Genomic DNA, 23,314 nt, shown 5'->3' with positions numbered 1-23,314 from the left:
TAAAAGCTGCCAGCACATATTAACACTACATCAACTGGAGACACAACTGGATCTGGAACAGCTAAAGACAGATGATCAGTATTACTGGAGTGGAGAGCAAATGATCTAACTGATATCTCTCAAATTTTCTAGTTGTTGATTTACCTGATAAATGGCATCATCTCTTTTCCTTTTCTTTTCCGAGTATAGCAGCTACATTTGTCATGCTAATAACATTAATAAACATATGCTATGAAAATTGTGTCACTTTGGCATGTGAAAGTAATATGATTTTCACTTTACAGACAGTATATGCCATAAATAAATACATACATACATAATATAATAAATATAAAAAAAATGTGTTGATTTTAAAAATGTCAACTGTTTGTTGTGTCTCACATGTTGAAGGCTGTATGATCCTCGACTGTTGTGACCTTGTCAATACATTATCCATCATCCTCTAAATGCTGATGGAAAGGAAAGGGGGTGAAGTGAGGCCAAGTATGGTGACCCATACAAGGAATTTGTGCTCTGCATTTAACCCATCCAAGTGCACACACACAGTAGTGAACACACACACACCGTGAACACACACCCGGAGCAGTGGGCAGCCATTGCTGCGGCGCCCGGGGAGCAGTTGGGGGAACGGTGCCTTGCTCAAGGGACTCACCTCAGTCGTGGTATTGAGGGTGGAGAGAGTGCTGTACATTCACTCCCCCCACCTACAATCCCTGCCGGACCTGAGACTCGAACCTGCAACCTTTGGGTTACAAGTCCGACTCTCTAACCATTAGGCCACGGCTGCACGGCTGATGGCTCGCTTGCTCAAAACAACCCAGCGTTACAATGTGCCATAATTCCAGCCAATCAGAGACCATGTTGCTGAATTCTGATTGGGTGTCTTGACAACCAATCACAACAATACAGTGCATGCATAATTATTATGTTGATATTTACTAATTTTTATTATTTTACAATTAAATTGATATTCAGATCATATTTTTTTCTAAGCACATTTTAGCAATTACAAACGACATCAATCTTAATAACTACTATTTATATTGTATTTATTATATTAAACAATTATATATAAGCGCAGGGCTCGCAAAATTTCAAAATCTCTGGTAGCCCTTCGGGCAGGTACTCTTCAGATTTTGGTAGCCTGAAAATTTAACTAACCCAAATAAAAAAGTTAATATATATATATATATATATATATATATATATATATATATATATGTATAGAAAATCAAATAGGAGTCTAAATGTCAATCAAAAATGTTTTCAATACACAAATATAAACAAATATCAAGAAAGGGATTTTATTTCACTTTTAGTGTACATGCAAAAATTTTAAATACCAATTTAAAGCTATTTATGATCTTTTTTCAGAGCTGCACAAGTAAAGTGAACACAGTATGAGTGGGGTTGGACAATGTACCGCCTGATGATGTTCTTATAAAATTATAGGCCATGAAATGTAAATAGCATCACTTTATAATAAAGTTACATAGTTAAAAAAAAATAGCTATGAACAATATTTTCCATAAATGAATGCTAATTTCTATATACAGTATATGTACTATTACAATGATACAATTAAAAGTAATAACAATAATTAATACAAAAGGAACATGAAGAAATCAATAGTGTTTTAAACATTAACATTTACAACATTAATAAATGTAACCCCTATAGTCTTTTGTCTTTCAGTACGTTGTTTACCTGATTATTTGTTCAGTGGCTGTTGGTCAGAGCAGAGGTGTTATTGGTGAACTATCACCTTTTAGTGATAGTATAGTATAATTTAAAGGTGATAGTGATATAAATAATCAGGTAATATAGTGATATAAATAATCAGGTCCCAGATGAGTTCGTCACTTTTTGAGGTCCCCCTGAAACATTTCCGTTGTGGACCGATCTATAAGCAGCGCGTTTGTTAGTTTGCAGCGCCCTCGTGTGTTCGCAGCGCGTTTCTGAGTTTGGTTGTGTTGTGGAAATTTGCAGCGCGTTTCCGTATTTGTGTTTGCGTTGCGAGGATTTGCAGCACCTGTGTTGTCAAACGGATGAAGATGTTTTCTTAATTTGTTGTCGTTTTTTTCTGTTTGCATGTGTTTTCTTGTTTGCAGCGCGTTGGCCTCTGTCGGCCACCGTACACTAATTCAAAAAGGCAATTATTATTTGGTGATTGTAGATGTGTGATATTGTTACAGAATATGTTTATTATCACTGTAGAAGTGTGTTAGTTTAAAATAAACAATAATATACAATTTCATTTTTAAACTTATCATAAAGATTACAAGTAGAGACACGCTGTTTTTTTCAGCAGGGATGTCTGGATTCATAACGTAGCACATGCAAAAAATGGCAGAAGAGCATCATTGATTTAAACATTCACCAGACAAACAAAAACAAGTTGTAAGGGTGGCTTCCAACAGTGGTTCAGGCTGTAGGACTGCCGAAGGACTAAAGAAATGTTATCAGCACAATGGTGTAAATCTGTACATTTCTAGTCTAATACCACCCACTGCCACTTATACCAACGACGGAAATAAGCGCAGTTATAATAGCTAAATATGTGGGAGAGCGTTGCTATTGAGTGACTATATTGTATTGCAATGAGTAGCACATCAATGTTAATGTTAAATCAAGACTATTTAGCACATCATTTATCATTAAGATGGTTTAATAACAATGTTTTGTTATGGTTACACTTAAATTGGTTACACAATAGATGAAGGATGGTAAAAATAGACAGTTAATTGGGGATTAGAGAGAAAGAGGGGATAGAGAGAGAAAGAGAGCAGAGCCCCAAGAAGAGAGCTCCAGCAAAGAAAGGGAGAGCAAGGTAAAGAGAAGGGGCAGAGCAACAGTTACAGTCCTCTTTTATCCTTTCCCTGACCATGTGACTAAAACCCAAATGTGAGACATTCAAACTGACCAATCAGTAAATTACAGCTTCACCCTCTGTAGAGGTGCGACAATTAGCAGACCCCCGATGTATACACATTTTGGCCTACAGGCCTTGATCACTATCAGCTCCTCTGTGTCCTCAGGAGTGCCAAATGGCCCTTTTGTTGCTGAAGAAGTGTTTGGGGCAGGAAAGCAGAAGTCTTTGATGATTTTCAACCTTACAAAGTATTATGAATGATACTTGTACAAACCACATTCTGACACATTCCACATTCTTACACATACAACCAAATATTGTTCACTACTGTTAGACAACTACATTAGCAACACAAATACCAGCCAATTTCCAGTAACGGCAACAAGTCTAACAAAATCTTAAGTATCTGAATGATTGACAACTGCCTTAAAATGCTAATTTGCATATTTGTACACATGCTTTGTATTTACTGATATTGGTGCCGACTATCAAGACAACTTGGTATCATAACAACACTCTCTTTTTTACTTTTAATTTTCAATGTCTCAGTCTCAATCTCTGTGCTATTGCAGGACATCACATTAGCAGAAGTCATCAGTGAAGTGTCATTCTGATCGAAGGCAAGTCTTAAACCGAATTATCCTGAAAGAAAACATGTTTGAGTTACACAAACTTAGTCATGATGTCGTGTTCTGTGTGACATGAATATAACATGTTGGAATGTCATAGCAATGAGATAAAAACAACGGCAACCTTTTCAGTAAGAATTTAGATGTTTTATAAAAATGCAAGTTGAACGTTCACATTTGTTTTTGCATGTAAAATGCTTACATTGCATTTAGGGAAAGCCACAAACACATACAGAATCATTTTGATAACTTGCAGATTAGTGGTTAAATTTTTACCTGATCATTTTGCTGCATTCAGATGTCAGATCAACAGCAGCAAACTATATTGAACACACAGTAATACGGTAGACCAGTATAAAAATATATATTTCTATGTCTTCCATTCTGCATCTTTTTGCAAAATTGAAATAAGCTGTAATACTTACAATTCCGGCATTTTGCATATATGTCACGGCAGCAGGAAATCACACAAGCAATTATACCTCCAAAAATCAGAATGATAGCCACAGCAATAATAATAACACCCGTAATAGGGTTCTCCCATATGTCTCCCAGAACACTTGAAGACAGACCTGGAACTGTAATGACAGAGACAATATTCTTAGAGATTGACATACTGTATATATATATATATATATATATATATATATATATATACAGGGGTTGGACAATGAAACTGAAACACTGGCCAATATAATGTTGGAGGTTTCATGGCTATATTTTTGCAGCCTGGTGGCCAATCTTCACTGACTGCACATTCCACCAGTAAGAACAGGTGTGAACGTTGACTATGTGCACCCAATGGTTCAGACATTGTACTCTGAAGGTGGTGCCATGTATCAGGATGATAATGCACCAGTACACACAGCAAGACAGGTGACAGAGTGGTCTGATGAACAAGAAAAGTGAAGTTGGACATCTCCCATGGCATGCATAGTCACCAGATCTGAATATTATTGTGCCACTTTGGGGTGTTTTGGAGGAGCGAGTCAGATAACATTTTCCTACACCAGTATCATGTAGTGACCTGACCCCTGATCTGCAAGAGGAGAATGGCTCAAAATGCCTTTGGCAACTGTGCAGGACTTGTATATGACAATTCCAAAGACGAAATGCTCTATTGGCCACAAAAGGAGGCCCAACACCATACTAACTGTGGTCTAAAACCAGGTGTTTCAGTTTCATTGTCCAACCCCTGTATATATATATACACACACACACACACACACACACACACACACACACACACACACACACACACACACACACACACACAAATATACACTGCTCAAAAAAAAAAGAAAAAAAAAAGGGAACACTTAAACAACACAATGTAACTCCAATTCAATCACACTTCTGTGAAATCAAACTGCCCACTTGGGAAGCAACAATGATTGGCAATCCATTTCACATGCTGTTGTGCAAATGGAATAGACAACAGATGGAAATTATAGACAATTAGCAAAACACCCCCAATAAAGGAGTGGTTCCACAAGTAGTTTCCACAGACCACTTCTCAGTTCCTAAGCTTTCTGGCCGATGTTTCGGTCACTTTTGAATGCTGGCGGTGCGTTCACTCTAGTGGTAGAATAATACGGAGTCTACAACCCACACAAGTGGCTCAGGTAGTGAAGCTCATCCATGATGGCACATCAATGTGAGCTGTGGGAAGAAGGTTTGCTGTGTCTGTCAGCATAGTGTCCAGAGCATGGACGTGCTACCAGGAGACAGGCCAGTGCATCAGGAGACATGGGGGAGGCCGTAGGAGGGCAACAACCCAGCAGTAGGACCGCTACCTCCGCCACTGGTCAGAAACAGACTCCATGAGGGTGGTATGAAGGCCCCACATCCACAGGTGGGGGTTGTGCTCAGAGCCCAACACAGTGCAGAATGTCTGGCATTTGCCAGAGAACACCAAGATTGGCAAATTCACCACTGGCGCCCAGATGAAAGCAGGTTTACACTGAGCAAATGTGACAGACGTGACAGAGTCTGGAGACGCTGTGGAGAACGTTCTGCTGCCGGCAACATCTTCCAGCATGACCGGTTTGGCAGTGGGTCAGTAATGGTGTGGGGTGGCATTTCTTTGGAGGGCCACACAAAGGTAGCCTGACTGCCATTAGGTATCGAGATGAGATCCTCAGACCCCTTGTGAGACCATATGCCAGTGCTGTTGACCCTGGGTTCCTCCTAATGGAAGACAGTGCTAGACCTCATGTGGCTGGAGTGTGTCAGCAGTTCCTGCAAGATGAAGGCATTGATGCTATGGACTGGCCCGCCCGTTCCCCAGACCTGAATCCAATTGAGCACATCTGGGACATCATGTCTCGGTCTATCCACCAACGCCACATTGCACCACAGATTGTCCAGGAGTTGGCAGATGCTTTAGTACAGGTCTGGGAGTAGATCCCTCAGGAGACCATCTGCCACCTCATCAGGAGCATGCCCAGGCATTGTAGGAAGGTCATACAGACACGTGGAGGCCATGCATACTACTGAGCCTCATTTTGACTTGTTTTAAGGACATTACATCAAGTTGGATCAGCCTGTAGTGTGTTTTTTCACTTCAATTTTGAGTGTGACTCCACATCCAGACCTCCATGGGTTGATAAATTTGATTTTCATTGATACTTTTTGTGTGATTTAGTTGTCAGCAAATTCAACTATGTAAAGAACAAAGTATTTAATAATAATATTTAATTCATTCAGATCTAGTAAAAATGATGGCGTATTTTAGGTTTCTACTGTTATTAAGAAAAAATGCAAGTGATCGCACTGGCGCTGCAAAGCTCACTTAAGCTTCCACTCTCCACACAAATGAGTCGATACGCATCTAAGGCTGATGATACACATGGCAACTTCTTGAGCAATTTAAAATAGGCAACTTTTTTGAGCAATGTTACTTGGGCACTTTTCCATTGAGAATGGGTAACAAATTTATATCTGCATAATTTAGATCAGTCGTGGGCCCTGTATCTCACCTGGCTGCCCATTGGCGGCAACATTTGCGAAAGTTGCCCGGCAACATTGCTCAAAAAGTTGCTCAGTGTATCATCAGCATAACAGCACATATTTATCTAGGTTAAATGTTTAAATTAATATCGTGAAATGCATCAAAAGTTGTGTCTATAGATTTTTTTTTTTTTTTTTGTGTCTGTTCATTCCCTAGTCAAGTTTGTCAAGTCAAGTCTCGTCATTTGTTTGGATTACACTTATTCACTGTAAATAAACTGCAGATGGGTTCGTCACATCTCGCCTCAGCAGACTACTTCTTACACAAACTTGCTCGTTACTTAAAAGCCTTATTTTTTTATTTTTATTTTTTTTTTTTAAACTCCGAACTATGTTCTGATAAGTTGGCAAACAAGCCGAGTAAAATATACCTTGTTGTTGGACGCATAGCATTTTAAACCTACATATGTGCATTTTTATGATCGCAGTAAGACAGTTAGCTTGCCCTGTACCAGGTAAGTTCTAGTGAACTGCTTTATTTGGTGTGTTGTAAAGACTCTTGGGCTACTGCTAATTTGCAAGAGGAGCATCACAATAGGATGTCAATTAAAACATATTTTATTCACTCTAATGCCAGTACACAGAACTTCCACAGGCTGGAAGTGCACAAAATAGGAAAAAAATAAAGTATAAATTGAACGATCAAATTGAATAACAGAATCCAAACCACACAAATACCAAACACAGCCACACAACACCAAAAGAGTCCCGAGCAGCAACGAAGGGAGAGCAAACTGATTGTTGTTTCAAAACAAGCCTTCTTAAATGGACACTAAAGTGGTAATAGGCTGCAGCTGCTAAGAGTGGGTGGAACTAGCCTCCTGGTCAGAGGGATTTCCAACAGTTGTTGTTAAACGATCAGTTTACAGTCAGTTTATAGAGTCAGTTATTTTTAGTTCCTATAGCCATAGATGAATATCACTATTTTTCTTGGTCATACTGTTTATATCTCACACGTAAAAACATGCGTTCAATTACTTTTATTCGTTTAACAGACTTTTTAATGTGATTCACATTGTAGGCTATTAACCATCACTTTTTGCGACTTTGCGCTCATTATTGTTTCCTAAAACCAGGAATCCTTACACCACTGCTGTTTTTAAGATTAAATGCAGCTCAACCTTGTGTCTAAAACCATTAACAACACAACCCCCCTCCCCTATTAACGAATTAAAACCGCATTAATAAGACAACAAATGCATTTGCTGAGTGTAAAGCAATTGGAACAAAATAAACGAAACGTCGTTCATTTTTATTGCTTTCACAAATAGATGTCTTACCATGGACTAGTAGAACCAAGATCACTATGAACAAATTGCGAAGAAGATACATTTTCACCCGTTTTTCCAAATAAATGCGAAATGAGCTGCTCTACTTAAACGGAGGCGCAAAGTGAAAGCAGCCAATAGGAGCTAGCGTGGGATGCATATAGAATTACGTTTGCACATAGTTTAATAATGTTAAAAAAAAAAAAAAAAAAAAAAAAACAGTAGGCTACTGATTTAGGGTTACACGTAAAATTGTAATAATAATAATAATAATAATAATAATAATAATAACAAAGAATAAATGTCTCTGATTACAATAAACAAAGAGGAAAACCTAGATATTAATTATTTGAAATGTCCTTTCTACAAAATTCGGATTTTTAAGCACCATATCTAAATCTTTACCTTTTTACATACGTGTAAAGGGCAACTTGTCAATCAGCTGACAGAACAGCCAAATGCAGAAAGTCTGTCCCACCAAACGTAGTTTCTTCAACGTCCTTTTTTGGAATGAAAGTTTCATTTATTCATCTTGTTGTATGATTATGTTTAAAAATAAAAATGCAATCTGAGAACTAAATTAAGCGCTTAGATTAAACTAGACTGAGTAAAGGAAGGCTTTTGTTTTGATCAGTCTCTATACTGCAGTTTACGATAATAGGGCGCCATCTAGCGTGGTAATAATTTATCTTTACAAGATTAGTTCCACCATCTGGCATTAAATGTTAATCAGTATGATCCAAACAGCTCAGGAATCATTAGAGATACGCGATTAAGGAACTCTGTTAGCAAAGAGGCATTGTCTGATGTCATGATTCTCTCCTTAAATATGAAAAAAATTACTCCAAAAAAACGTATGGACATAGTTAGTCAGACATTGTAGTGAGTTGTTTTTGTCACTCTTCTGAGGAAAATGTCTGTCACTTGTTTTGGAAATGTAGCCACAGAGAAAAATTTGAATTTTTTTTCAGGATTTTTTTATTGGTTTGAACTTTTTTTAATGTTATGCTATTTATTTATTTATTTTTTATTTTTTTTGGAATGACTGAGTACTCAAAAGAGAATATAGGAAAATATAACTGAATTTGTGTTTCCTACTAGCCAAATTTCACATGCATAAACACAAATCTGGCTCTAAAGCCCTCTTATCTTTATTCAAAGTTAATCCAGACAAGAATATGAAAACTGTGCAAAGCTCTTTTAATGGTTATACAAAATAAAAAGAAACATTGAATGAGTCACAGTATATGTTTCAAAGACCTGATCTGAATCAAATGATTCGCAATCTGTGGTCCGAAGTCCCAAACTCAATTAAATGATTTGTGATATGTGCTTCAAAGCTCTGATCTAATTCAAACGATTTGCGATCCGTGCTCCGAAGTTCCATTCTGAAAAAATACTCCAAAAAAACGTATGGACATAGTTAGTCAGACATTGTAGTGAGTTGTTTTTGTCACTCTTCTGAGGAAGATGTCTTTCACTTGTTTTGGAAATGTAGCCACAGAGAAAAATTTGAACTTTTTTTCAGGATTTTTTTATTGGTTTGAACTTTTTTTTAATGTTATGCTATTTATTTATTTATTTTTATTTTTTTTGGAATGACTGAGTACTCAAAAGAGAATATAGGAAAATATAACTGAATTTGTGTTTCCTACTAGCCAAATTTCACATGCATAAACACAAATCTGGCTCTAAAGCCCTCTTATCTTTATTCAAAGTTAATCCAGACAAGAATATGAAAACTGTGCAAAGCTCTTTTAATGGTTATACAAAATAAAAAGAAACATTGAATGAGTCACAGTATGTTTCAAAGACCTGATCTGAATCAAATGATTCGCAATCTGTGGTCCGAAGTCCCAAACTCAATTAAATGATTTGTGATATGTGCTTCAAAGCTCTGATCTAATTCAAACGATTTGCGATCCATGCTCCGAAGTTCCATTCTGAATCAATTGTTTCGCAGAACCGCACCAGTCTGATCTAAATCGAATGATTTGCGATTAGTGCTTCGAAGTCACTATCTTAATCAAAAATTGTGTGATTCGCATTTCAAAGAACAATTCTAAATCAAAAGATTTGCAATCCGTACTCCGAATTGAACTCCAAAGTCCTGACATCTAAATCAGATGATATGCGAACCCACTCTGAAGTCCCTGAATCAAATGATTCTCGATATGTGATCGGATTGGAGTGCTTTGAATCACTACATAAATTTAGTGCTTAGTGATCCAGTGGATTAAATGATTAAAAAAATATAAATAAACAAGTTTCACCCATCAGTATTTGCTTTTCAAAATCATTACAAGCAATGTTGAAATTGGAAAATTAAGTTTTTTTTTGTTGTTGTTGTTGTTGTTACAGCATTGTAACCAACCATTAACAAAAGATTTATAAAAGGATTCTAATGAAAAAGTCTTAGTGAGTCACTTAATAATACACTGACAAACAGAATAATTAATACATAATAGTTTTAGAAGACTAGTTTTAGGATTAGTTTTATTTGAGTGTAAAGATGTTCTCTGTAGGAGGGAAGTCAGACTGTGAGGTTCATGAAAGCAGGACAGGAAGAAGCCCCTCACCTACAAACTATACACACATCAAACAAATGGATGTTCTCTTGCATGAGCAACTTGTCTACCCAACAGCTCAAACCATATTTTTTGGAGAAAATCAGACCACAGCAGGTTTCCGTTTGACTCAGATGTTGAGCTGCTCATGTCACACTTAAGACGAATGCCAGTGAGAAATTATGAATATTCTTTACCGTTTACAGAAATGTAATGATTATGAAATATTTTTAAAATCTGTAAGATTTACCATTACATTCAGGATGACTAATCCAATTGTCCACTTTCATTTCTGACACAGTCAAAAACTACTTTTCAGAAACCTTCAAAGTAAAATAAATAATTAAATAAATAAATAAAAATTAAACTTAAATTTCCAAAATGTCAAAAAAATAAAATAATACAATACAAATTATTATTATTATTATTATTATTACTTTTTTTAAAACACACAATCATAATATGCATTCAGAATGCATGTTAACTAGTAGGGTGGTCAAACTCTGTCGGGGGAGGATTTAGCACATCACTGAACATCTGAAGACTTTTTTTTTTTTCGCTGCGCAAGTGAAAAAGAACAATGTTTCACATGCTTGTTTTGTTCTCTTTATGTTGTCTGCTTGGTAAGTTACAAATGCATTTTTACAGCTTAATTTATTTTCATTTTGGAGAAATAAAGCTCCTACTGCTGTTGTTTTTGCAAATTTAAAGATATCATTGTAAGATCTGCTTTGGATTCAGGTCTTCTTTCAGTGAGCCCGTAATAATGAGTCAAATATAACACATGAAGATACTGAAGGTGTGTAGTAGAATTAAACTTAGTTTTACACATCTTTATCTGTAATGACCTTACCATGTAATCCTGCATGTTTATTTTAAAATGCATCTGTCTGTTAATGTCAACTTGAATTTTGTTCGTTGTCTTTCCTGCTGTTAAAGGCTATAGACTGATTTCAAGCTTTCTAAAACAATAGAGATCTTAATACATGTAAAAATCTGTTTGTTCATCAGGTGTGTTCAGTGAGTCGGTGTCAGTGACGGAGGGAGATTCTATCACTCTACACACTGATCTTACTGAAACACATGAAACCAACAAAATAATGTGGAATTTTGGCACAGGAAAGTCTGTCATTGCTGAAATCCACAAAGTTTATAGCATCTTCTCCACATTTGATGGTCCTGATGGGAGATTCAGAGACAGACTGAAGCTAAACAATCAAACTGGATCTCTGACCATCACAAACATCACAGCTGAACACGCGGGACTCTATGAAGTACATATTAGTGGAATGACACCATCAAAAACATTCAGTTTAAAAAAAATAAATCATTCAGTTTCTGTCTATGGTGAGTTGAAACATCATTTGTGGAGTCTTCACACATTCTTGTTTTATTAAAGGAATATTTCAGGTTCAAATAATTATAGACATAAGTGGCATGTAGTTGATTACTGCAAAAACAATTTTGACCTAAAGAAAAGAAAAAAGGATCAAGGGTACAGTGTAGTGCTTACAATTTTTTTTTTTTTTTTTTTTTTTTTTTTTTGTTAAATCTAGTCTGTTTATTTTTAGGGTTTATGGTGTTGTCTTGTCCAGTGACTAAGTTGTAAAATTGGACATAACTTTGCAGTTTAAAATGTAATGTTTACAAATTGGCCCCATTGACATCCATTGTAGGCACCTCACCGTAACCTCCATTTAATTAAAAAAAAGAAAACAAGGCAGGAGTCATAATTATTATTATTATTTTTCCGCTTATTCATGTTTTTCAGCTCATCTGCCCAAGCCTCACATTACTAGAAATGCTTCACAAAATTTTTCATCATCATCATCACAGCAGAATTGTTCACTGGTGTGTTCAGTGGTGAATGTGGATCGGGTGACTCTCTCCTGGTACAAAGGTAACAGTTTATTGTCCAGCATCAGTGTGTCTGATCTCAGCATCAGTCTCTCTCTACCTCTGGAGGTGGAATATCAGGATAACAACACCTACAGCTGTGTGATCAACAATCCCATCAGCAACCAGACTCAACATCTGGACATATGTGAACTTTGTTGGCCGTGTTCAGGTATGTTGGTATTACTGAGTTGATCTAATAAGTTATGTAGTGCTGATGTTTGATAGAGTTTAATGTAGATCAGGATGACATATTCACTCACACTAATGGCTCAATTTTTTTTTCATTACAGATCAACAGGATCTACCTTCATTTAACACAGTATTGATTTTTGCTGCTGCTGCTGGATCTCTGTTGATTGTAGCTGCCATCGTTATGTGCTGCATCTGCAAGAAATGTAGAAAAATTGACAAAAAAGGCAAGTGCTAACTACTGGACTTAAGTAATGTGAAAAATATACTCTAAATATTTTATAAATAAAATATAAAACATTTTTTTATATATATATATATATATATATATATATATATATATATATATTTATTATTATTATTATTATTATTATTATTAAAAATGAACATTGTGTGTTACTGCTTATTAATAATACATATGCTGTAAAACGAGTTAGAACTGAGTGCAGTTGTTTAATGCAGCTATTTATTTTTGAACAGTTCAGACTTCTTCTGAAGAAGAAATCACTTATGCCGAGCCAACATTCAGTAGAAGAAAAGCACAATCGGTAAGATCATTTTATCTCTATTTTATCTCTACTTCATGTCAGTTCAACTTTAAGTCACATTCAGATGTGTGAGCGCTTGTGTTTTTGTCTTTATAATAATCATTTGCATTCCTACACACACTTAAGAGCGCCATATTAGAAATATAAAAGCCCTTCTTTTTTTCTTTTTACATTTTGTTGCACCCATATGTTAAATAGCGTTGAATTAGACTACTTATTTTTCCATATTAGTCGACACTTCATTATAATGACAAAACAGATTTGTGACAACTTTGCAAATTTTATAAAAAATAAGTGAAACAAGTACATTAGCACAACTATTCAGTATGTAGTTGAAGCACCTTTACACAGTGCAGTAAATTCTGCAATTTCATGTGTCCCAGAAATTGTCCCATTTTGTTTCTAATAAATCACAGTGAATTGTATTTTCTAGTACCTTTTTGAAGTTCAGCAAAAATAAAAGTAGAGGCACTAATTTACTCTCCAAGTAAATTAGGTGAACAGTATGTGTTTATTTTAGCAGAAACATTCTGTAAAACTATCTGACCGGAAAGTAAAGCCTCATGATTTTTGTCAATAGCATTCAGAAATAGAATATTTTAAAAATTGTCAGATGTTTAAATGGAGCTATGAGATGTCAAGAACATTCTGCAGCAAGATGCCACTTAACAAACCACAACTTGCAGGCTATAAATTCTCGTGTGAAATTCTTCATGTGTAACCATTGAAGTCAGAACATCACATGCTACTTTGCAACCAAAGAAATGGTTCACAGGTCTGTTCAAAGAGGGTCACACTTCTGCTATTTGTGCATTTGTAAAATGGTAGATTTTCCTATTGAGCTTGCATCGTGTTTATGTATTTTTTTTTGCGTACCATTAGAGCTGTCTAGTTCATTTTACACTCATACCAGTTCCATAAGAGTAGTCAACTTATTACTACCTCAAAGTCAAAGTAGAGTTATATCTTGTGTGATGTGTCTTTTACAGAATGTCAAAGAGGAGGAACACACTGAGGTGCTGTATGCGTCGATCACCTTGAGAAGATGATCAAATCTATTCTAAGTACAAAATCCTGCTTAAACTTCTGTATTAAGTCTATTGTTGAGTATTGGTTGAAAATTACCACATGCACCACATGCAACCCACAAGACTTTCATTCATCTTCGTAAAACAAATGAGGTTATTTTCGATGTTCTATTTACCTTTTTTTGTGCCCATCCATTTTAAAGCTTCAAAAAGTAAATAAAGACTTGCGTGATGTGTAGAAATGATGGCTCAATCAATGTTTATATGTGAATAAAATTCAGACATCTTTATGAACTTTTTGAAGCTTGGAGAGGTTGGTTGTATGGCCTTTCAGATAGACAAAATGATGAGACAATATTAAAGTCTCAAAACTGTGTGTATTTCTCCAAGTACAAAACGCAGATGTACAATATTCATCAAAGCTTGTCAAAGTGAATTCTGCTTCATTCTGTACAGACATGTTTTTATCTGTTGGTTGGAGTTGCATGAGAATGTGTCTACTGCTGGACGTTTGTGGTTTATGTTTGTTTATGAGGTGGCTGTCTATAAATAGCGTGTGGTTGAAGATGTCTTTTTTTCCATTCGTGCTCATGACACTCACAGTTTGACATCTACCTTACAAAAACAACTTAGAACACAACTGTTGGTATTAATTTTAGTTGAATAAACAGTAAGTTAATTTTTACTGACAGTTTTTTTTACATAATTGTTGTTGTTCATCAATTCATTGTTGCTCAAGTTTCCTAAAGTATTTGTGCTAAATATTTCTGTTTGTGTATCACAACATCCAAAGACAAAATGTCCACAATTAAAATGTTGGTAGTTGGCTGTTTACTGTTTAGAAGAGTCCACCTTAGGTCCACATGTTGCTGAAGGAGGTTTTGATAAGACATTTGCATGTATTCGTATAAGAGGCCCTGAACATGACACTTCCTCCTCCACCTCCACTGACTTCTTATTGTACAGTTTGTTTCCCCTAGTTTCTGCAGTGACAAAGCCTCTCATCAGAAAAAAAAAGGCTTGCAATGGCTAAAAAGGTCCAACCTCCTGTCACAGGGTTTCAGTCAACTTGGAGTGGCCCACCATCTTGCAGTCTCAATGAAAATTAAAGGAATCCTACCAGTTAAATACCAGTTTGTTATATAAGGAAACTAGCACCGAGTGCCAGATTTACACCAATAACTTCTCTAATTTTGAAATATCTCATTTAAGTTTTTACACTGTGCTTCAAAATTCAATTGATTTCTAAAATATGCTTAAAAACTGCCCTCCTGTTTGGATAACTTCAGAAAGGACTTACTGTGCATTCACACCTCCGCCTGCGAGAGCTTCAAAGTGGCCGGAAGTCATTAATTTTCAGTGTGAGCCGGTGCTGTGCGTTTTTGACCGTGTGGGCGTCGGGGAGAGTTGAAGTCAGGTCAACTTTAAGCAGTGACCCTGAAACTTAGGAAATTATAGGTTGTTCCGCCATGTTAAACTGCTGCTTGTGAGTGTAAAATCTGAAATATTTGTGTCAGAAATAACAGAATATAGTAGCCTGAGCTTCACCAGTGTATTACACACAGACGTTTCTTCCTCTGACAAGACTACAAAATTATTTAATAAAAAAAATAAATAAAAAAATCCTGTTCGGTCACATACAGTCTGTACTGGTTTTGTTTTCTTTGTGTTGCCTGTCTGTTTCCTTTGTTGTCATTTTCCCTTGGTTTCTCATGAGTTAATTGATTAGCTCTCATCTGTTACGATTCAAATAGTTATCCCTCTATGAGCATACGGTTTATTTATGTAAACCGTTCCAGAAACACTAACAAAGTCAATCTGCCCCACCAGACACAGTGTGCATTGGAATAAAGGTTCTTTGATTTATTAATCTTGTATGGTTATGTATAGGGAAAACAAAAAAAATAAATAAATACATACATAAATAAAATAAATGCAATAAACTTAACTGAGTAAAGAAAAGCTTTTTTCACTGACCAGTAGCTTACTTCATCAATACAGTACACATGTGCCTATACTGCAGTCAGTAGGCCTATGTATACTGTAATAGAGCGCCATCTAGTGTACTAACAATTTACCTTTCCAAGATTAGCTCCACCATCTGGCATTAAATGTGAATTGGTGTAATTCAGAGAGCTCTTGAATCCAAGTACTCCTCGCTGCAGACTGTAGCGCGGTGACGTCAGGTACCTACGTCAGGTATGTGTTTACCGCGCATGCACAAAGTGACGTATGGTATGCCTGTGTAATTTGCATTGCGTGGTGACGTTAGGCGTTTTCGCGTCGTTTGTGACGTAACGCGTCATTAAAACGCATGCGCATACTTAACATAATACTCTTATAAAATGTAAAAGTATTAAAAAAAGCTAAGGTGAAAAAAAAGAAGGGGAAAAAACAGTAATATGTAGTACAGCACAAATCCATGATTTTAACCATGTCTGAGGTAAAATTATATGGAATTACAGAGTTTATTCTGTAATATTTGTGTAGTATTATATACAAGGTATTAACATTGTTGCACTTTATTTCACTGTGTATATTTTAACATTACTCTGCACCTTATATGTTTCTTATTTTAACCTTTCCTCTGTCATGATTCTTGTTTATTTAGTATAATTATGGACATTTTTCTGTTGCTTTGGCAATTCTGCCTGTGGAATATTTAAGCCAATAAAGTAGTATTAAGTTAAATAGACTACACACAGTATATTTTCAGTGTCTACATCCCATTTTATGCATGGTGCCTCCAAAAAACCAAACTGATAACAGTGATCTTTTATTGCAAACAACAAAACAAAATATAATTGTATATACTGTGACGAGTCGGCTGCCTCCCCCCTAATTATCATCACCACCCCGTCCCTTATTCGCCGCCCTTCTCCAGGCTCCCAACGGGAGTGGGTGTGTATGGGAGAGGAGAGTCGCGAAAACATCCCGGGCTGGCGGTGTGTGATGAGGAGCACGTGAACTGAATGAAGCCTCATCACCGCCGCTGCGGGTCCGGATGAGGACCGCACCCGTGACGGCTGACGGGCCAGGATGCCGGGCCGTTTCATCCCCCAGAAGTGCCGCGTAGGCGGAGGAGGAAGATGCCGCTGAAGAAGCCGCCGCCCCTCGCGCCCCGGACCTGAGCAGGCGCCTTCACGACGAGGACACCAGATTCCCCGTTTATTTGGACACATTTACCCCCTTGGAAACTTGTTTTCTTTTACTTTCTGTTTAATAAAAGCCTATCCGAGGCCTGACGCCACACCCACTGTGTCTGTCGTTTGCTCCTCCCGCCACAATACATATATATTTTTATATATCATAATTAAAACTATAAACATGACACATGAGGACAAGAGAAAACAACAACAAAAATAGTTTAAAAAAAGTTAATGAACATGCACATGCGCACATTGCGCAGTAACGCCAGTAAGAATAGCGCGCATGCGTGTTATATAGCCTACATACCATACGTAAACACATACGTGACGTAGGTACCTGACGTCACCGCGCTACAGTCTGCAGCGAGGGGTGTCTCCTTGAATCAGCAGCTGCTTCGTAAACGATACTTCATTATGTCATAACTGTTTCAAAACGTTCCGGAATTTCAGTGGTTTGCTGTTGAGGGGCGATCTGTGTAAACCATTGAACTAGCATCTCTGCTTAGTTTAATCAATGTGTAGACATTTTAAACGAGGCATTTGTGTAATTAAAAGGATGATGAGCAGTTAGTCTCTTACTGGCCTCTATATAACAAGCCCGCATATTATACAGAAACTTAATATTTAATGGTATTTTATTATGTTTAATTACATTGTATGTATTAAACGTTCAATAAACATTTGCAATGAGATTAGTTTTAGCCTGAGTTGTCGTTGCATTTACACGCGTTTGGCCAGCAGGCAGCGGAAGAGGTTTCAAATGCTTTTGGAATAACATATTTGACGATATATGGGAAGAGTTTTGGCTTCGTCGACAAAAAAATCCTTTTATCTAATAAAGTGGTTTAAGTCTCTATTAAAATTGTCCATAATGGTTATCCGATAAATTACAAAATGGCTAAATTTAATAATATAGTATTTCCTCCAATTGCTCGTTTTGTCATCAGTCTGAAGAAACAATCAATCATTTATTTTGGGAATGTGTATACTGTAAAGTGTTTTGGGTTGTTTTTTTCTAATTTTGTTAGAAAATACTCAGATCCAAACTTCTGTATAACCCCCAAAAATGTATTATTTTTTTTTTTTTGTTTCTCTTTGAATTTCGATCCTTCTCATTGTAAATGTATTATTAATTTACTGTTATTCCTTGCTAAATTTTACATTCATAAATGTACATTTTCAAAGAAAACTCCTAACTTTTTTATTTTCCGGAAAGATTTTGATATGTATGTGTCCTCTTTAAGAAATTCTAATATTTCTATATTGCATGTAAGACTCTTTCATGGTGTAAATCCTATAAACTATTATAATATGCTTCGGATTAATGTATGTAACCCTCATTGTCTTTTTTGTTAGTATTTTGTTTGTTGTAATTGTTGTTTATTGCATAATAAAAAATAATAATAAAAAAAATTATTCGAAGCAACGAAACTGTATGTTTCTAGCATTAAAAAGCTTAAATTCAACAAATTCTTCTAAAATGTCAAAACATACAATCTATTTATCTTTCCTGCACGTTCAAATGTATGTTCTTTTAATTCAGCTACAAGGTCACGTTGTGACGTATAGATCTACTGTTGGTCACGGTTTCACGTGACCCTAAAAGTTCAGAGTTCACCAAACTTGAACTTCGTGGGTGATGGATTGGCCTCTGTAGTCAACTTCTTGTGGGATGGCTGTCTTGTATGGCGGTGGATAGTTGGGTGGTGCGTGCTGTCCCATCATACCATAAATATGGGAATGACCAGCGGCGTCAGGTGGTGTGACTCTCTCACTTGCCCAACTCTCACCTGAAGCACTCTTGACATAGCGAGACGCTGCTTTAAATTCTGGCACTGACAGTGACAGATCAATAGTGAGGCATCGCTCGGTGGGTGTCGGATGGTGTCAAAGACAGCTTCTTGTGAGTTTGTTGACTACAAAAAGTAATAAGAATATATTTGTAGCTAAGCAATTCGATGACTACCAATCAGCGTACAGAAGATGATCCATTCTTGATAGAACTGAATACCATAGAAGAAGATACTGAAGAATATTGTGCAAAATAACAAACAAAAACTAAAATAAAATATACGTAATAAATGTAAATGGTAAATTAATGCATTTGACAATTTTCAAAAAAAAAAAAAAGTTTAAAGTGTTCATTTTAAAATCCTTGCAATATTTTACTTTGAACTGTCAGAAAATAAACTTTCTTGAAGCACACTTCTCACTCTTAGAAGTTGATTTAATTTGTCTATAAACAATGTCCGATGCTGGACATCACAAGATACATCTGAATATAATTATATGAAATATAGGCAGATCATAATAGCACTTGACAAGACTATGGATTAGAGCGATGCAGCTTCTTTTTTTCTTTTCTTTTTTTCTGGCCAAAATGTAATTAATGTATCAAACTGAAAATAGATTTAGCCTAATTTCATCCTTCATATAGCAAAATATATTTCAAAATGTATTTCAGGATCATAAACATATATTTCCAATCTTGTAGTACATTTAGGCCAAATACAAATTAATTCATTTGAAAAAAATAAAAAAATAAAAAAAAATCAATGGCTGATTAATGGGTAGGGGGGCGCTGGCCCAAAAAAGGCTGTGAACCACTGGATTAAGTAACTGATACTAGGTCTCAGGTGCACAGAGGGCTTCCTATTGTCCGTTGCAACAACCCTACAGATTTCTACAAAGTATGCTTTGTAAGTAACCTCTGTTTTCTCTCAGAATATCTAAAAGGTCACACAATCATTGCACCATTAATTGATAGTTCCTGTGTTTTATAAAACCTCTGAGAATAAAGCCTAAACCAAATAGCTTGTTTAACCTCTGTGGGTGCTCTGTTTGTTTAAAGGGTTAGTTCATTATAGATTTGCTCACACTTATGTTACAAACCCTTTAGAATTAATTTAGGAGTTGTTTTTTCCGAAATAGAATTTTAGGGATAGTTCACCCAAAAATGAAAATTTAAACCTTAAAGAAGATTCTTAGCTTGGTCCTTGGTGATTGATATAAAGCAATCAACGGAAACCGTAATTTTTAATAGTTGTCTTGTGGCTGGCAAATTTAATGCACTGTAGTATTACCATTTCTTTGGTGAACAATAATAAAATAAAACATTGTTGCATTAAAATCTGTTTATTTTCTTTTTTCCAATTTATTTGAGACAAAATGTTCAATACAGTAAATCTCAAAAGCTATGTCTAATTACATGACATGAAAATAATATAATGTAAATAATAATACATTATAATATAATGTAAATATATTAAATATAATATAATGTGAACTAATGCTTCTAAATGAGTAAAGACTACTAAAGTAAACTTGATTTGTCTACTGCATAAACTTAATTCAACTAAGGCTGTTTAGTTTTACCTTAATGCAAATTCCTAGCATAGTCTACTAATTCAGGCTAAGAGTGTAGAGCATTAAATTATGAATTTGGTAAAAGAAAAGTTTCACATTGTAAGACTACAACTGTTTGTACTTAAAGTTAAATTAGATACTAGATCTAGAACATGCATAATATGATTTTTCCATTAAGCAATTCTACTATTTGCAATTCCCTCTAAACAATATAGTTCAAACTTTATATTCTTTAAATCTATTCTTTAAAAGATTTACCCTGAAGATTACGGTCCTCTACATTTATTATTAGAATTGGCCGTACGGTTGATCTCTTCATGAAACACCTCTTCACCTTCCCCCTTTCTCCAGCTTATTTTGGTGTCATTTCCCAGCCCCATGCTCTTCAGCTTTTCACTTATCTGGAAGACCAGCAAGAAAATAAATTTTAAAAAGAGAGAGAAATCATGTCATACAGACTACATATCAACATTAAGCTCTAATGACAACAACGGCAACAATATTGATGATATGAGTAGTGCTGGTTAGCTGTTATGTAATGTATTTTAACACATTATTGTTTTCCTGAAACCCAATGTCAAAGGCAGATACAAACCTCATTCAGAATAGCCGTCTGTAGAGAATGATCATTCGCTGTGCATTTTCCATTACAGGACAGTTTCAGTCTGACAACCTGTTTTTTCGCAAACCTTTCATCTGGAGAAATACAGAGCTAAAGTCATCTTCATCATGTAAAATACATGAAAACATATCACAGTTGTTTGTAATATTTATTTCAAGAGTCATCTACAAACCTTTCGTTTGAATAATTTATTTCTGTGAACTGGAGAAACTCACCTCCATGGCAGACAAAAGGCTGGCGTAGATCACAGCTGTAGTGAGCCCATTTCCCAGAATTATTTCTTGTCATGCCAACACAGTCACCAGATCCTGCCATCTTGGATGGTTTACCTGCTGCCCAGTGTCTGAAGAAGCGGCTCGAGTTGTCAGACCATTCCCAAGAGTCCTGGAACAGACCAAACCAGATAGTCCCTGGATATACAATCAATTTACATATCTGAGTCACTTCCTCCCGGTTGCGGGTGGTGGGCAGATCTGTGTGATACAATCTGCAGTAGCTCTGAGCTTCAGTCCAGTTTTTCTTCAAGTGTATAACGACAAATCCTATGCTTTCTATCAAGAAGTGGAAAAATTACAATCAGACTTTATTTTCAGCTAAACAATATTTAGCTGATTTATTCATATAAACTCACCATTGTAGCATACAAAGTCAAAGAGATTTGAGCACGGCCAACTTATCCAACTACTAGCTCCAATCAAACCACATTCATTTGAACTCTGTGGTTCATTGCTGTACCATTTACTGAACTGTGTGACTGTATCATCTCCGTTAGACCAACCCCAGCGTTTCTGTGTCCCCCTCTTCAGTCCAATCCACACTGATCCATTGTATCCGGCATCCACTATATTTACCAGCCTGTTCACATCAGCCATGCTGTCTACAGTAGCCATATCAGTAAATCTCTCTCTGCAGTAACTCTGAGCTTCTGGCCACGACATTCTTGCATTTATATAGTGGTACGGACGAGAAAGAGCAGTAGAGCCCTGAAGTATCCAGAAGAGCCCTGTTAACATTCAGATGTTACACCATTAATACACTGTAAAAAGTTTTTACCAGATGCAACTTAAAAACCTAAGTTCAGCAGCTGCCTTAAGTTTTTAAGTGAAATCAGCTTAAAACTACAAGTCATTTTAACTTATTACAATAAAAATTAGTTGATATAACTTGTGAGTTTAAATGACTTAAGTTGATTTAACTTAAAATCTTAAGGCGGCTGCTAAACTTAAGTTTTTAAGTTGAAACTGGTGGATTTTTTTACAGTGTACATGAACACGATCATAAATACAGATTACAAATGAGCGCACAAACCTGACAACAGAAGCAGCACAAAGAGACTCCCGTCCATGATTGCTCACACTGATGATGAATGATCAAACAAGTACTTTTATCCTGCATCAAATTCAAGATTCATATCCTTTAATATGATCATGATCAAATTATTGCTAGATGTGGTATTTTAATTCCTTACCTCAAATGTATTTTTGTCCTGTAAATGCTTTGAAGACTTCCAACCTCTACTGTCACCTGAGGACATGAAAAGGAGTGATTTTAAACCTTTTATCTAGTTTCTAATTGGTTAAACTAATGATGTTATAGATCACGCCATGTTTCAATAAACACACCCTTGAAAGTTCTTAGCCAGAACAGAATAAGCTGTGGACCTGACCTTCAGCCAATGAATCTAACAAATCCCGTCCCTCACATGCACCAATGAATTGCTTTTATTATTGCATAAATTGCATTCAACATTTAAACTTAAGAATGAGTATAAGAATTATATGAAATGAGGTTTAGTTTGCACCATATTATAATGCAATTATCTCTAAAAGTTCAAGTCTAAAATGCTTATTTGTTTACCCTAAAGAACATTGTAGCATTACATGCTTAAACACAATAAAAACATATGCTAATTTCTGTGATTTTGATATTCAAATAATTATTTTTTGTTGTTGTTGAAGATGGCTTTGCATGTTGTCACTGGTCAGAACATCTCGCCCCTAAACAGAATAACTTGAAGATACTCTGATGCTTTGCTTAACAAAATGTTCAACCAAGTAATCTTCATTACAGCAAAAAAGAAAAAAAAAAGTCATGTTTAATGCTAGTCATACTACACTCTTAAAAAATATGATGCTTTAAAATGTTCTTCACAGTGATGCCATAGA

General features: G+C 35.9%; 1 protein-coding gene and 1 long non-coding RNA gene across 2 annotated transcripts; one reads left to right on the top strand and one right to left on the bottom strand.

Annotated features, from left to right (window-relative positions):
• Positions 1 to 2,776: 2,776 nt before the first annotated feature.
• Positions 2,777 to 7,894, bottom strand: LOC141337830 (uncharacterized). The gene is made up of 4 exons (XR_012355793.1): positions 7,794 to 7,894; positions 3,927 to 4,079; positions 3,778 to 3,821; positions 2,777 to 3,514 (listed from the first exon to the last, which is right to left on the bottom strand). It is a non-coding gene; the product is annotated as an uncharacterized lncRNA (long non-coding RNA).
• Positions 7,895 to 10,293: 2,399 nt separating this feature from the next.
• On the top strand, positions 10,294 to 14,033 carry LOC141338005 (uncharacterized). The gene is made up of 6 exons (XM_073843578.1): positions 10,294 to 10,465; positions 11,360 to 11,688; positions 12,134 to 12,416; positions 12,538 to 12,663; positions 12,917 to 12,984; positions 13,974 to 14,033. Exons 1-6 carry the CDS (start codon positions 10,294 to 10,296, stop codon positions 14,031 to 14,033), a joined length of 1,038 nt encoding a protein of 345 aa, XP_073699679.1.
• Positions 14,034 to 23,314: the final 9,281 nt, after the last annotated feature.

Source organism: Garra rufa, chromosome 7 (assembly GCF_049309525.1).
Source record: "Garra rufa chromosome 7, GarRuf1.0, whole genome shotgun sequence".
In the NCBI taxonomy this organism is placed as follows: Eukaryota; Metazoa; Chordata; class Actinopteri; order Cypriniformes; family Cyprinidae; genus Garra; species Garra rufa.
Note: the sequence above shows the minus strand (reverse complement) of the source record. Positions and strands in the feature narration are given on the sequence as shown.